This window comes from Theropithecus gelada, chromosome 6 (genome assembly GCF_003255815.1).
Source record: "Theropithecus gelada isolate Dixy chromosome 6, Tgel_1.0, whole genome shotgun sequence".
Taxonomy (NCBI): Eukaryota; Metazoa; Chordata; class Mammalia; order Primates; family Cercopithecidae; genus Theropithecus; species Theropithecus gelada.
Genome location: NC_037673.1, coordinates 146714247 through 146730624, shown reverse-complemented (window position 1 = coordinate 146730624; position 16378 = coordinate 146714247). Strand labels below are relative to the sequence as shown.

General features: G+C 51.6%; 1 protein-coding gene across 3 annotated transcripts in view; it reads left to right on the top strand.

Moving 5' to 3' along the window:
* CAMK2A (calcium/calmodulin dependent protein kinase II alpha) overlaps window positions 1-16378 on the top strand; it is a 70373-nt gene that overhangs the window by 24322 nt on the left and 29673 nt on the right. For all 3 annotated transcript variants that reach the window (XM_025387196.1, XM_025387195.1, XM_025387197.1), the window contains exons 3-11: window positions 702-761; window positions 8338-8392; window positions 9127-9192; window positions 9313-9385; window positions 12408-12510; window positions 13898-13981; window positions 14119-14213; window positions 15166-15288; window positions 15666-15749. In XM_025387196.1, coding sequence (XP_025242981.1) covers window positions 702-761; window positions 8338-8392; window positions 9127-9192; window positions 9313-9385; window positions 12408-12510; window positions 13898-13981; window positions 14119-14213; window positions 15166-15288; window positions 15666-15749 — 743 coding nt within the window. The remainder of the gene's footprint in view (window positions 1-701; window positions 762-8337; window positions 8393-9126; window positions 9193-9312; window positions 9386-12407; window positions 12511-13897; window positions 13982-14118; window positions 14214-15165; window positions 15289-15665; window positions 15750-16378) is intronic.

The window sequence follows — 16378 nt, the reverse complement described above, 5'->3', positions numbered from 1 at the left end:
ACCTGCCTCAGCCTCTCAACGTGTTGGGATTATAGGCGTGAGCCACCGCGCCCAGCTTCATTCAGTTATTTCTTGAGCACCTAGTATGTGCCAGGTATTTGGGTAGATGTCAGGGGTACAACAGAGACCAAGTCCCTGCCCTCAAGGAACTAGATATCCATGAGACTGAGTGGGTCATGCTGTTCAGGGGCTCTGAAAGCACAGAGGATGGGCCCCTGCCTGCTGCCAGGGGCCTGAGACTAAGGATTGGTAGGAGTGGGTGATGGCCAGTGAACGGCAGGTGGGAGGTAGAGGAAGTGTTTCGAGCTGAGAGAACTGCATGTGCAATTCTCTCCTGAAGTGAGAGGGCCCAGCAGGGCCTGCTTGTAGAGGTGAAGTCAGCCATTTAGTCTGGCCAGAGTGTAGGGCCTGAGGAACAGGCCTGGAGGAGGCTTGGAGAAGCCGCACATTTAAGAGCCGTGGAAAGGGAGGCCAGAGAGGGTGAGGGATGTGCTTGAGTCACTGCAACCCAGGCCTCTTCCTCTTTCCACTGCACCCCATGGTCTTCCTGGAGAACTCAGAGGCCCTGGCCAGAAGGTGAGCTTTCCCGGCCCCCAGGGGCTGCCCTGGGCGGTGGAGATAGTACGAGGCTTTGAGGAGCGGGAGATGGAGGGTGGTGGTTCCTCCTTCACCCGGGACTCACCTGAGCCTCTGTGTTTCAGACCATCAGAAGCTGGAGCGTGAAGCCCGCATCTGCCGCCTGCTGAAGCACCCCAACATTGGTGAGCCTTGCGGGGTGTGAGGGGCGCGGGGGGCCAGGCCCTGCTCCCCTGCCCACTCTGGCACGTGGGTGTTTGCGGGCTGGGTGGAGAGCAGCTGCTCTCTTCTCTGGGGATGGAGGCAGCAGAGATGGGAAAGGGGGCGTCTTTAATGGTTTCCACATTCCTCAGAGCCAGCTTGTTTCGGGGGAAGGTGAAGAAAGGCCCTTCCTCCCATCCCACACTGCCGGCAGCCTCCTTCGGAAAAGCTGTTTCAGGAAAACTTCTACAGCTCTGGGAGAGATGAAAATAGGCCAGGGGGAAACGCTTGGCCTTGACCGCTGCGGCCCGTTCCCCAAACCCACCCCCATGCTGATTCAGCCTGGCACAGTGGCCCTGCCCTCCTCCCTCAACCTGGCACCTGCCTGCCTACAGGGGCAAGCTCCAACTCAGGCCCTGGCCCGCAGGCCGGGCACAGGCTGCGTGGAGAGGCTGGGCCATGGCGGGCTGGGACAGCGCCAGGGCAGCAGAACCCGTGGGGATGGGCTCTGAAACAACACCTCACTGCCTGGCCCCCTTCTCCAGCCCTTGTGCAATTGGGGGCTGATCCCTGCCTATCAGGGTCCTGAGTCATGAGGGCAGGAAGTGTGGCTTTGAGAGCTAATTCTGTCAGGGAATTGCTGTGGGACCTCGGGCAGGAGCACTGCCCTCTCTGAATCACTTTCCCCCATCCTCATGAAGGAAGGGCTGTCTGGACCAGTGTCTTGGGCACCTTGTGAAAAGGTAGACTCAGATTCACTGGGCCTGGGGTAGGGCCGGGATTTTGCAGTTCTAACACGCTCTGAGGAGGTGCCAAGCCTGCTGACTCATAGACCGCACTGAGGAGCAGGGCCTAGGTGATCGCTAAGGACTCTTCCGACTCTGACAGACACCACGCCTTCTCACAAGGCAGGGAAGCCTCTCTCCGTGCCCAGGGCCCCAAGGGTTAACTCTCCCACCAGAGAGAAGCATCTCCATCTGCTATTTATACCCGGAAGGCACCTCCCCTTCCCTGAACAAACAGCAGCCAGAGGCTCCAGGACCAGCATCAGAGAGACAGCCTGCGGCTGGCAGGGAGCAGCCCTGGTTCAACCCTGGTCCCTGACCCACTAATGTCCTGTGGCCGCCCCTGCCCATTCCAGGCCCCCAGCCCCCCAGCCGTGTGATGGAGCGGGTTGGGAGTGATCTCTGACTGTAAGATCTTATGATCCTTACAGAGGCTACCGGCTCCGGTGGAAGGAGGGGAGTGTGTGTAAGTGTGTGACAGTGTGTGGAGTGTGTGAGTGAATGTGTGTGTGCATATGAGTGTGTGTGAATGTGTGCATGTGAGTGTGTGTATGTGACTGTGTGTGTGTGTGTATGTGACAATGTTGGAGTGTGTGTGAATGTGTGTGAAGGCGTGTGAGTGTGTTTATGTGACAGTGTTGGAGTGTGTGTGAATGTGTGTGAAGGCATGTTAGTGTGTGTATGTGACAGTGTTGGATTGTGTGTGAATGCTGTGTATGTGAGTGTGTGTGAATGTGTGTAAGTGTGTGAAGGTGTGTATGTCTGTGTGTGTGTGCGTGAATGTGTGTATGTGAGTGTGAGTGTATGGGAGCGTGTGGAGTGTGTGAATGCACGTGGGTGTGTGTGTGAATGTGTGTGTGTGAATGTGTGTATGTCTGTGTAAATGTGTGTGTGTGAATGCATGTGTGTGAATTCATGTATGTGAGTGTATGTGAATGTGTGTGTGAGTGTGTGAATGTGTGTGTGTGTGTTGCTGCACAACTGCAGCTATCTCAGGTCAACACTGCCTCCTCATGTTTGCACATCCCTCTCCCTCTCATTCCCAGCTATAAAATGGGGAGCAGTAGGTTATGGCTCTGGAGAGTGTGTGTGAATGTGTGCATGTGAGTGTATGTGTGTATGTGACTGCATGTGACTGTGAGCAGTAGGTTATGGCTTTGGAGATGACGGACTACAGTTGAAATCCTGGGTTTGCTGCTTCATTGCTGTGTGACCCTGGACATGTTGCTCAACCACTTTGAAGCTCAGTTTTGTCTGGAAAATGGAACTGATACCTATCTCATAGGATTGTGATGATTAAATAGACCATAGCATGATAACAGTCATTATCATTAAGCTGCCCCCCTTTTCCCCAATCAACACCTTCCCTCAGAACAACCTTGCCTGAAGACATCCTCTTGCTTGAAACTCCATATGATTGTCTTTCCTCGAGGCCATCAGGATTTTTAGTCGTCACTGGAGGCGCTATATATAACATGGTGGTTAGGAGAATGGGGTTTGCAGTCAGACACCAAGTTTCAATCTCAGCTCTGCGGTTAACTAAGTGTTTGAGCTTGGGCAGACTGTGAAGCTCTTAGCCTCAGTATCGTCCTCTGTGAAGTGGGGATAATCACAGCGCCCACCTTATAGGACTATTGGGAGGGTAAAATGAGAGTGCAAGTAAAACACTTGGCACAAAACCTAGCATGTGGTAAAAGCTCAGAAGCGGTAGCTATCATCATCATCATCATTACTGAGTCATTTACTCCTTCCTTCATTCACCTGATGTCAGTTGCATCGTAGACCCACCCCATGCCAAGGTCTCTGCTAGGCACTGAGAATGTGCAGGAGAAGTGAGGATGGGGGATGGGAGTGGGGGTGGTGGCTGATGCACAGGCGGGGCTGGAAAGCAGAGCTGAGCAGCCAGCACAGGAAGACCCCAGAGGAGCTTTGAGCTGCTATCAGGGCTGGAAGGTTCCTTGGGGGGTGCACTTTCCCGATCCTCTAAGCATCTTCCTTCAAAATTGTAATCTTCCCAAAGATGTGCAAAGGGTACAGATGTGGGCTCAAAACCCGAAAGGTGAGTTTGTCCCTAGAGAAGCTGGACTGAGTCCTGTTCAGCCTGCCTGGCCAATCTAGACAAGGTTACTACTGGTCACTGCTTCTGTGTGGCCACTGCCCAGTCCCCAGGGGACCAAGTCAGTGAGGTCCCTGGCTCAGCACAAGTCAGTCCAACTGTGTTGCACACAAAGCGTTTGCCTCCCAGATCCTTCTTGGGAGAGGTCAGTAACCTGCTGTCTGTGCCATCACCACCTGCAGATGAGGGAGACGCTAGAAGGCCACCCCAAGGCACAGGGGACTTGGACTGTGCTAGGGACAAACTGAAAGTTTAGTAGGTGATTTGTGGTGGGGAAGGGAAGCATGGTAGGTCAGTGACGAAGATGACAATATCTCCATTTATCGAACTCTTCCTAGTGCCAGGTACTGTGCTAAGTGGTTTACAGGAATCATCACATTAATGACCACAGCAGTCCAATGGTGTTAGCACTACTGTTTGGAAGGGAGGCTCAGAGAGGTTAAGTCATTTGCCCATAGCTACATAGCTTGTAAGAAGTGGATCTGGGAGACGAACTCAGCAAGTCTGACTCCAGAGCCCTTGTTCCTAGTCCTTCTATTTAGCTTCCCAAGTGGATATCACAAATGTGGTGTCAGGGGGACACAAAAATAAGGGAACAAGTACTGTTCTTCAACCTCCAAGAAAAAAATGCATGGTTGGAAAATCACAGGCATGCCAGAAGTGCATGAATCAAGCTTCATAAATAAAAAGTTAGGTTACAGATTTGTTTGTTCTATGACAATATTTTAAACAGTCAAAAGTGACAGAATGACTCAATGGGTGCAGACACGTCAGTCACTCCACCGGGAGACAGGACCGTGATGATAGCCTATGGCCCTTGAATTCTGGGTTCTGGCTGAGTCGATCCTCAGGCAGCCTCCAGTGATGGGAGGGGAGGCTTTGTGTGTGAAAACAGCCCTGAAACAAGAAATTCTGTCTCTTGGGCTCTGAGGTGTGCCTTGACCTCAGGGACTGAAGCCAACTCTAGTATCATCACGCGTGTGGTGCACAGCAAAAGTAGGGGCTGAATTCCAACCAGTGTGCCCCTTACCATCAACACAAAGGCACCATCTGAGTGAGAGTCAGGTCTGGAGAAAACCTCCCTCAATTCTGTCAATTTCCCTGAGACCCGAGGACGTTCTCTGAAGGGGCTGAGGCCCCGGGTCAGAGGGTAGATCTGGGACCTCAGTCTTCTTGGGCTCCTTCCAAAGCCTGTTGCCGTGGTTCTAAAAGCCCTTTCTGAGATGATTCTAGCTGTAGCTTGGCTTCTCAGAGCTTCTTACACTCAGGAAAGGGAAGTTAGAGACCATGGCCCACCAGAAAGAATAGGAGGGAGTTCACTCCCCAGAGAACACGTGGAGGAAGACAGGGAGAGGGAAGAGTCTTTTGCAAAACTTTACCTTGATACACTAACAATACAAGTTTTTTGCAGATAAATGAGAAGACAAATACTTTTTAAAGTATCTCCAATAACCTCACATCTAGAATTAACATTTAATGATATGTGCTACCATATGATATATGATATATGTGCCTTCTCAAATACTGTATACTTACATATATCATCTTAGGTCAGGTTCCCTGGAAGCAGAGCCTGAGTCAGGGATTCAGGTGTTGTTAGCATCCCACACTCCAGCACGTAGGGTTTGGATGCACCAACTTACCAAAGGGGCTCTGGGCAGGGCCCGGGTATAGAATTGCCAGATTCTACACACCAAAAATACAGTTAAATACACATTTATGCTTTTTTTTTGGTTTTGTTTTGAGATGGAGTCTCACCCTGTCACCTAGGCTGGAGTGCAGTGGCATGATCCCGACTCACTGCAAACTCTACCTCCTGGGTTCATGCCATTCTCCTGCCTCAGCCTCCTGAGTAGCTGGGACTACAGGTGCCCGCCACCATGCCCAGCTAATTTTGTTTTGTATTTTTAGTAGAGACAGAGTTTCACTGTGTTAGCCAGGATAGTCTCGATCTCCTGATCTCATGATCCGCCCGCCTCAGCCTCCCAAAGTGCTGGGATTACAGTCGTGAACCACCACGCCCAGCCAATACACATGTACACTTTAAAAATTAAGCCTGTGTTTACTTTGAAATGTACTAAAAATTAAATAAATCAATGGACAGAGGAATGGATAGAAATGTAGTAATGCAAGTATAGGAAAACATTAATGATAGAACCTAGGTAGTGGGCATCTGGGTGTTCACTTAACTGTATGTTTGAATTTTATTTATTTATTTATTTATTTATTTATTTATTTATTTATTTATTTGTTTTTTGAGATGGTGCCTTGCTCTGATGCCCAGGCTGGAGTTCAGTGGCGTGATCTCGGCTTACTGCAACCTCCATCTCCCAGGTTCAAGCAATTCTCCTGCCTCAGCTTCCCGAGTAGCTGGGACTACAGGCGTCTGCCACCACACCCAGCTAATTTTTGTTTTTTAATAGAGTTTTGCCAATGTTTTGCCATGTTGGCCATGCTGGTCTCAAACTCCTGACCTCAGGTGATCTGCCTACCTTGGCCTCCCAAAGTGCTGGGATTACAGGCGTGAGCCACCGTGCCCGGCCTGAATTTTTTATAATAAAATGTTGAAAGGAATTAAAGCAGAATTACATGTGCCTTTAAGATTTAAAATTTTGCTTTAGAATATATCTAAAACATCTTTTAGTTATTATTTATAAATATGTGTCATCATTAAAGAATGTTTTAAATTTTCATTTTATTATTATTATATTATTATTATTGTTGTTGTTGTTATTATTATTATTATTTTGAGACATTCTCACTCTATTACCCAGGCTGGAATGCAGTGGGGCAATCTTGGCTCACTGCACCCTCCGCCTCCTGGGCTCAAACAACCCTCCCACCTTAGCTCCCCAAGTAGTTGGGACGACAAGTGCCTGCCACCATGCCCAACTAATTTTTGTATTGTTTGTAGAGATGTTTCTAGAGATGTTTCGTCATGTTGCCCAGGTTGGTCTTGAACTCCTGAGCTCAAGTTATCCACCCGCCTTGGCCTCCCATAGTGCTGGGATTACAGGGTGAGCCACTGCACCTGGCCTAAATTTTTATTTTTTTAAATTTTATCTTATTTTATTTTAGTTTTTGTGTTTTTGAGATGGAGTCTTGCTTTGTCGCTCAGGCTGGAGTGCAGTGGCACGATCTCGGCTCACTGCAACCTCCGCCTCCTGGGCTCAAGCAATTCTTCTGCCTCAGCCTCTGGAGTAGCTGGGATTATAAGTGTGCGCCACCACGCCCAGCTAATTTTTGTATTGTATTTTTAGTAGAGACGAGGTTTCACCATGTTGGCCAGGCTGGTCTCGAACTCCTGACCTCAGGTGATCCACCTGCTTCGGCCTCCCAAAGTGCTGGGATTACAGGTGTGAGCCACTGCTCCCAGCCTAAATTTTCATTTTAATCTGTGCCCCTTCCCTCTCCATCTCTGGAGCCCATCCACCTCTCCCTACAGGCACCAGCTCTGGGGTATCTGATGCCTGCCTGTCTCTAAACTTCATGTACAATTATGAGAGCCATAAACAATTCAGGGGACTCAATGTTGAGTCAGAAATATATGCACCTGGCAAACATTCAGATGGCACTAGGATTCATAGTGAAAAGTGAGTCTCCTCTCGTGACCCAACTCCCCCAATTCCCCTCCCCAGAGGCGCCCCCAGTGCCTGCTTCTCTGTATTCTTCCAGAGAGACGTATGCCATATATAAACTTAAATACATCCTTTAAAAAAGTACTACACATACTGTTTTGCACTTGGCTTTTTCACCAAGCAACATAATTTGGAGATGACTCTGAACGAGTAGATACATAACTGCCGCATTATTTTAGCAGCTGTGCCATTTTCCATTGTGCGGATGAATCGTCATTCACCGAGCCAGCACGCCCCTGCATGGACATTTTTAGGCTGTGGTGCGGGGAAGGATGTGAGCCCTGTCTTGTGAGAACTTGCTCTTGACTGACAGGATGCGGTCCCAGAGTCAGCTCGAGGACTCAGGCCCTTCCTTCTAATAGCTCAGGGGTGCATGCTGGGAGCCCTGGGCTCCTGGGAGCTTTGCCTCTGTTCTGGGTAAATGGGGTGTGAAGAGATGACAGCTCCTCAGCAAGCCAGAACACAGGGACCCTGTCACTCCTGCCTCTGGCCTCCACGCTCCATGATCTCCTCAGACTTGGGAGCAGAGCAGGATATTAGCTCAGGCAGCACTGAGTGAGCACCAACTGCATGCCTCCTGGAACTCTCATAACAAGCCTGCAAGTTCAGGGGTTTCATTTTCATTGTCCAGGCAAGGAAAGAGAGGCTCAGAAAGTCCTAGCAACTTGCCAGAAGTCACACGGCTAGTAAGTGGCAGAGATTGGAGCCACAGGCTTTCCATGACTTAGGCCTGCCCAGCAACCAAACAGGGTTTCGGAGAGGGGAGGGCACTAAACTCTGACCTAAACAGGCATCTTTCGTGTTTAAGCCCAGCCCCGTTTCAGCAATGCCTGAGGTCTATTCGGACTCAATGCAGTGAGCCCTTGTTCACCGGCACTTGTCAAAGCACCTGGCACCTGGTGTGTACTCAGTGACTGTCTGGGAGCGTGGGGTGTTGGATATACAGGGGAAGGGAGAGAGGGAGGGCGGGCCTGGGCAGCAGTGTGTCCCGCTGTAACCAACTGCCTTGCACCGCCCACAGTCCGACTCCATGACAGCATCTCAGAGGAGGGACACCACTACCTGATCTTCGACCTGTGAGTTTGGCCCCGCCCTGGGATGTGCCAAGGATGTCGGGGCAGCCTAATCAGGGATGGCCTCACTGGACCTCTTGGGCTGAATTCCCTCTTGTGGTCCAGAGTTTCCCCAAATGTGGTGGGCCTGCCACCCAAGCAGTGCAAGCTGACTTTCCTAAAACACCAACAAACACTTTTAGCTTTCATCCCATATTTATTTTTGCTTCTCTTCTATTTGTGGCCAGTGATGCTGGTTTTCCATTTTCAGTGGCAATATAAAGTTTCCTTCTGGAATATGTTTAATTTTTTTTTGAAGAGTGTTGATTCAAAGAGAAGCAATAATGAAATGTTAGGCCACAGTAGTTCCTGGTATGGCAATGAAAATTAGTGATGGGGCCAGTCTCTAATAAAAAATAAAAAATAGCCCTTGAGATATTAACCATGGGGGAGGCCATAGGCTTCCTAATGAACCTAGTGATGTGCTCTGAGTGTCCCTAACCTCCGGACTCCAGCCTGGGTTAGGTGGGGAAGAAGGGCCAGGGATGGAGAAGGAGAGGGGACTAGAGTCAATGGAAGGGTGCTCTGGAAGATGAAGGGGATTGCAGCAGGGGACACCCCAGTGACCCTGGGGCCCCCCCTTTTGTGGCTGAGATCCTGAGGTCCCTGGTCCCCATCCTTAGCTTCTTGGAGACTCCTCCAGATGAGGCAGCACCTGTTGCCTCTATCGGAGGGTGATTCCGTGCCTGTCTCCCCAGGGTCACTGGTGGGGAACTGTTTGAAGATATCGTGGCCCGGGAGTATTACAGTGAGGCGGATGCCAGGTGAGTGTCAGCTGCTGCCTGGCAATGGCACCTGGGGACAGGGCACTCTTGCCTGCTGTCAGCTTCCCAGGGGAGGCCTGTGCTCACACCACCGTGACCCCTTCCTCTCTCTCTCCCTAGTCACTGTATCCAGCAGATCCTGGAGGCTGTGCTGCACTGCCACCAGATGGGGGTGGTGCACCGGGACCTGAAGGTGAGCAACCCACCGTGGGTGTGGCTCACCCTGGGAGCCCCTCTCTCCTCTGCACGTCCCTACTCCTGCAGAGCCGGACATGATCAGAATCCCTTTAATTTCTCTGTGTTAGGCTGGCAGGTGGGGTGAGTGAGATTATTTTTGCCACTGCTCAGATGAGGAAACTGAGCTCAGGAAGGTAGAGCATCTGTGTTTGGCCCCCTGCTCTTCCAACTCCCAGCCCACGTGCTTTGTGCCAGGATGGGTGAGCTGCAGTTACACTGTCATGATTGGCTATAGTGGGTGGGGAAGAAGGCAGGCTGGGTCCAAATCTCAACCAGGCCACCCTCTAGCCATGCAGCCTTTAGTAGCATGACCTTCCTGAACCTCGGATTCTTTACAATGCCATAGCAACCTCTGCAAAGGGTTGGTGAGGATGTGAAATGAGATAGCACAGGGTCTGGTATACAGATGCATTATTAGTCTTGTTCCTGCATCTGTGGCAGGCCAGGGGAGAAGAAAACCCAGACTCTAGTCCCGTGCAGTTCTCCTTCCTTTTACCTGAAGGAGATTGCAGAGTCTAGGACTGGCACCAGCTGTACGGCCTTGCCCCTTCCGCAGGGAATTCGTGGATCTCCGCTACTGAGCCTCATGGTATCAGTGGCTGGTAGTTCATATTGTCTCCATTTTGCAGAGCAGGAAACTAAGGCCTAAAGAGTTCAAGCAGTTTGCCCAAGAACATGCAGTTCAATTGTCCTGAGCTAGGGTGGGGGAACTCTGGCCTTCTAACCCCAGATCCTGTGACCTTGAGAGTCTGGTGCCAAAAGGCCACTCTATCCAGCTCCTACTTCCTCAGCAAACCCTTCTAGGGTGACTCTGCCAGAGGTCCATCAAACCTCTGCTTTTTGTTCTTCAGTGACGGCAAACTCACTTCCCACGGGGTAGCCCCTTGCACCACTGGGGGACGCTGTTCCCTGCTGGAGAGGCTTTGCCCTGAACCTCAGTTCTGCAGTTTAGAACCACACAGAGACCAAACCTCCAGCTTGGAAGAGCCCTAGAGGGACTCCAGCAGCTTTGTTGTAGCTACTAAGTCCTCTGCAGGGTGTACCCACCCCTGCCACAGTCCCCCTGGAATGTGATTTCCAGGCCATCCTCATCCTGGGCACCCTCCCTGGGAATGCTTCCACTGGTCTGGGTCCCTCTTTGGGGCACAGTGCTCTGAAGAGAGCCCCTGCCCCTCTCTGACTGTCTTGGGCAGGCCATGGCTTCTCTCCCGAGCCCTAGGCAAGCTCCCTGTGGCTCAGTCTAGATGAGACGAGTGTGCATTCGAAGAGGGTCTCCAGCCAGACTGCAGGGCGGCTCTCCCAGAGCGCCTGTTCCCATTATAGCTGCAGCCCCTGCACTGGAGGAGGAAGGAGGAGAGGCAGCCCAAATTTAGGCCACTCTGGATACAATAATTAGTGACACATTCATCAAATCAGGGCAGGACAGCTACTGAGACCCAGGACATGTTAGGAACATTGTCCCCAGAGGACAAAGGAGGCCTTTGAGCCAGGCGGAGGGAGCTATATTTGTTTGGGTCCAGCCTAGCTTTAGACAGGGAAAGGTCAGAGGTGGGGCCCTTCAGAAGTCCCACTGGGAAGGGGATCAGAGGAGGACTTAAAACCAACAGTCTTCAGAGACTCTGAGCCCCTCTGCAAGCAGAAAATAGGAGTACTAACATTTACCAAACACTTACCGCAGGCCACAGCGAAGTGCTTACACAGATTATCTCAGTTAATCCATGCACCACCTCATAAGGTAGGCATTTTTCTCAGAGGAAACTAAAGCTCAGATTAGTGAAATAATTTGCCCACATGTCATGGCATAGAGGTGGGCAGCACTGGGATAAGAAACTGGGACTATCTAAATCAGCCCACACTGTTAGCGCCCCCTCCATCCTGAGTCCCACAGTGAAGGGACCAGCAGGAAGTGGAGGAATTCTGGAGGCTGAGCCAGTGCAAAGTGGCAGCCTCAATGCCCCAGAGGCCAGGTGTGGGAACTTCCCAAGTCAGCCGCTGCCCCCATGTATCAGCCTTATCATCTTTCAGCCTAGAGCAGTTAAGATAGAGTCAGACTTTGCCTTGATTCTGGCTCTATCCCTTCCCAGCTGCGTGATCTTGGCCAAGTCACGTAACCTCTCTGAGCGTCAGTTTTCTCATCTTCGTATACATGACAAATACTGATGAAGTGCCTGCTGTGTGGCCCCCCAACCTAGGTGCTGGTGATACAGTGGTGAACAGGACAGATAAGTAACTCACATCCCCTGACAGATAATGAACAAGCACATAGACAGATGGGGAAAATCACTGCAAATAGTGATGAGATCTATGAAGGTAACAACAGGAGCAAAGACAGAGGATGCCTGAGGGCTTCCCCTCTAGACAGAGTAACCGTGGAGGGTCTCCTCCATGGGGTGACATGAGACTGAGGGCTGGGCAAAGCAGAAGGGCCAGCCTTGTGAAGCTTGGGAAAAAAAATTAGAGGAGGAAAACGAAGCGAAAAGGCCCTGAGGTGGAAACAAGACGGACTGTTTCAAGGGGCGTAAGAAGGCCTCTGTGGAAAATGTAGGTAATAATACCTACCCAAAAGGGTCATTGAGATGATACATAAGATGTTGCACACAGAACATTTAACCAGAGGCTGGCATATAGTAGGGGCACAATCAATGCTGCTGCTGCTGCTACTGCTTCCTTATTGTGGTGGTGACAGTACTACCCCGCTCTCACCTCAGCCCGGCCCCAGACCCTGAAGTGGGGAGGGAGGAGTGGCCAATGGAGAAAGGGCCTTTGTGTTGTAGCGGATGAAGGTCTTGCCACAGGGTAGTCCCGTCTCGTGGACTGAGACTCAGGAACCTGAGGCGGGGCTGGAGATGAGAGCAGGGGCCCCGGAGGGCCGGGCTGTTCTTCCTGTGAGCCCAGGCCCCCAGAGGTGAGGCTCTGAATCTGCTGACTGTCTCTTGGCGCTTTCCTCCCCTTCCTCCCTCTTCTCTGGTCCTGACAAGCCTGAGAATCTGTTGCTGGCCTCCAAGCTCAAGGGTGCCGCAGTGAAGCTGGCAGACTTTGGCCTGGCCATAGAGGTGGAGGGGGAGCAGCAGGCATGGTTTGGTAAGTGGGGTGGGCTGGCAGGAGTGTTGGGGGTCAGCACCCATTTGTGTTGACACACCAGCCTCTGGGAAGCCCCTGCCTGAGTGGGTATGGCTGGAGATGCTGTTGGGCCAGCCGGGGCTGGTAGAGCAGAGGCCCTGCCCCACCTAGCCTCTGAGCCAGTGGGCAGCACCCATCTGTGTCCCCAGGGCCCAGGCATGGGCACCTACGGGCTTCCACAGGGCTCCCTGGGGCCCCCTCTCTCCTTTCCTGTCACTCCCCTCTGCCATCTCTCCTCCCCGAAGGGCTCCCTGTGGTTGAAGGCCTTAGGGAAGTTTCCACAGAGCTGCTCTAATAGTCTAGGTGCTTGAGATTATTATCCTGATTTTAAAGATGATGAAAAAAACAGCAGGAAACTTGCAGAAGGTCAAGAAAGTTTAAAAGGGATAGACCAGGACTTAAACTCAGACGATCCAGCCTGCTTTGTGATTTTGGTATAACTGGGCCTCTTTCAGCTACCTGGGAGTACTTTTTAGTGGGCAATATTGAGACATGGTTAAGAACCAGAGTTCTGGGTTCAAATCCAGACTCTGCTACTTATAAGGTATGTGACTTTGGCTAAGTCACTTCACCTCTCTGTGCCTTCATTCCTCATCTGTAAAATGGGGATAATAATTGTATGTTTCACAGGAGTCGTGTCAGGATTAAATGTGACCAGGCATATGATGAGCTCAGCCCAATGCTTATAGTATATACACTCAGTGACTTGTAACTATTCTTAAAATTACTTGTTAGAATACCTTGGGTGTCCATTATTTCAATTGACCCTCTCAACAACACTGGGAGGCACTTAAGATAGAAATCCCTAATCCTTCATTTGACAGATGAGGAAATAAGGACTAGAAGATAAAGAGACTTACCCAAGGGGCAAAGTCAGTTAGGACAGGCCTCCCGACGTCCCATGACCAACTTCAACAAGCGGGTGCAGAGTGGGCCAGGGTTTAGCTCTCAGCCTGGGGCTGACATGGCAGGTGCATTTCATCTTGAAGCCACCAGCAGTGGATCGCTAGTGGCTCCTGGAAAAGTGGCGCTGAGAAGCTTATGATCCTGAGTCAGGACCCAGTAGGAAGAAGCTCTGTGACTGATTACTACTGGCTCTGAAGTGGGAAGTGGTGACAGGTGTGCTAGGTAGTTGTGGGTCTGATCTAGAGGCTTTGCTGGCTCATCAGGCTTTTGTCTTGGGCCGACTGGGGTTGCACAATATAAGCCCAAGTGCACCTGAGGGGCAGGGGCTGTTTTCCCCAGCTCCAGAGCAACCCTCATCCCCTCTTCCAGCAGGATCTTGCTCCAGGTTACTTACGAGACAACCTCTGTGTATGTGTCTGCCTGTCTGTGTGTCTGGGAGCAGGGTTTGCAGGGACTCCTGGATACCTCTCCCCAGAAGTGCTGCGGAAGGACCCATACGGGAAGCCTGTGGACCTGTGGGCTTGTGGTGAGTTCATCCTAAGGCCCTTTAGTGCCCCTGGCTGCACCCTGGCCTCTGGGGCCCCCTCTCTCCTTTCCCATCACTCCCCTCCCCCCATGGCTCCTCCCCACCGCGGGTTGAAGGTTCTCTGATCCTCTCTCCAGGGGTCATCCTGTACATCCTGCTGGTTGGGTACCCCCCATTCTGGGATGAGGACCAGCACCGCCTGTACCAGCAGATCAAAGCCGGCGCCTATGATGTGAGTGTCGCTCCTCTCTTTAGCCCCCATCATCCTCTGGTGCCCTTCCAATGAAAGCCAGCGCCAAGCCACTCTCTAGTTCTGGTGCAGGGGTGAACCCCAGGGGAGCATGAAGGCTGACCAGGGCCAGGTGGTTACCATGCTGTGCCTAATGGTTGGAGATTTATCCTGTGGGGCCCCAGAAGGCAAGAAGCAGCACCAAAATGGAGTGAGGAGTAGGGGAGAGGCAGCCTCCCAAGCCAGGGTTTCTCTCTTTCTCTCTCATATATACAAATAATAGCTAACAATTCTATAGCACTCTTCTGAATGTTTTACACATATTATTACGTTTAATCCTCACACCAATCTATGCCATAGGTACTGTTACTATTCCCATTTTACATACAGAGAAGCTGAGCTACAGAGAGGTCAAGTAACTGCCCAAATCACATAGCTAAGAAATGGTAGAGGTGGGATATGAACCTAGGCAGTCTGGCTCTACCATCCATGCTTCTAACTACCAAGCTATATTGATTTTATGCAGATAGCTATTAAGCTCTGTGCTATATGTTTTATATTGTATTTAGTTCTCATAACATCTCTAGAGATAGCTCAAGGGGTCATGTGACTTACCCAGGTGACACAACCCAGGAGGCAGAGCCAGGACTTGAACCCAGGCCTTTTGATTCTGAAGTCTGGGCTAAAGCCACTGGCCGGCTGCTCTCCAAATAAGGCACAGTCTCAGAATGATGGATGGAGGGAGGCCTCCTTTCCCTCCACTGTGTTCTGATATTTACGGGGCCAGGGGGCCCTGCCCCTCCCCTGTAGTGAGGAGCCCCAAATCCTCCTGGTATAGATGTCCGCGTGGATGGGCAGTAGGACCCCTGCCTGCTCCCCTGCCAGTCAGGGGCTGGGGGATCGCAGGGGTGGCCTGGGGCAGGCTGGGCAAACCTGGCCTCTCTGCCCCTTCCAGTTCCCATCACCAGAATGGGACACCGTCACCCCGGAAGCCAAGGATCTGATCAATAAGATGCTGACCATTAACCCATCCAAACGCATCACAGCTGCCGAAGCCCTTAAGCACCCCTGGATCTCGGTGAGCCTCCCTCAGCAGGACCTCTCCCAGGAGCCCCTCCAGACCTCATGGTCCAGGCCCCTACAGAGTACTGGCCCTGCCCCTGGCCCATGGGGCTGAGAGGGCTTAATCCAAGAGACTGCCCCTGCTGTGGTTCTCAGGGGTAATGTGGAAACGAGGAGTAAGTATTCTGGGTTGGCATTCAACTGACTGTGCTACTGGCATTGAATGTCTGGTGCCAGGATGCTAAACACCCTGAAACATCCCCTAGAGCAATGGATTGTTCTCCCCAAGATGTCAACCACACCTCCAATAAGATGCCCTGCTGAGTGGTACTCTTGGGTCGCCTGTCTTCCAGCCTGCCTTCCACTCACAGCCCTCTCCCCTACTTCCTCCAGCACCGCTCCACCGTGGCATCCTGCATGCACAGACAGGAGACCGTGGACTGCCTGAAGAAGTTCAATGCCAGGAGGAAACTGAAGGTAACAGGTCCTCACCCTCCACAGTCCTGGCCATGGGACTAACTCTGCCTGGGTCTCCACAGCGGCCAGGAGACTCGCTCACTAGTTCTTTCTTTCACTGATTCAATAAGCATTTATTGAACACCTGCTGCATGCTGGACAGCAGGCTGGGCTTGGGGAGTGAGCGGTAAGTGACTGAGCCCTTGCTCTAGTGGAGAGGACAGACAAGCTCCTGGGGTGTTACGGGGCAGTGGTGAGTGCTGTGCCTGGGCAAGCCTCAAGGTGGTGGGAGAACACAGCAGGACAATGGTATTCTGGGTCTGGAGCTAGGGGCGTTTAAGCTGAGACCTTGGAGGAAAAGCAGGTATTAACCAAGTTAAAGTCAGAATGGGAACGTGTGGCCAGGTGCGGTGGCTCACGCCTGTAATCCCAACACTTTGTGAGGCTGAGGTGGGCAGATCACCTGAGGTCAGGAGTTTGAGACCAGCCTGGCCAATGTGGTGAAACCCCATCTCTACGAAAAATACAAAAATTAGCCAGGCATTGTGGTGCATGCCTGTAATCCCAGCTACTCAGGAGGCTGAGGCAGGAGAATCACTTGAACCTGGGAGGTGGAGGTTGCAGTGAGGGAGATCGTGCCACTGTACTCC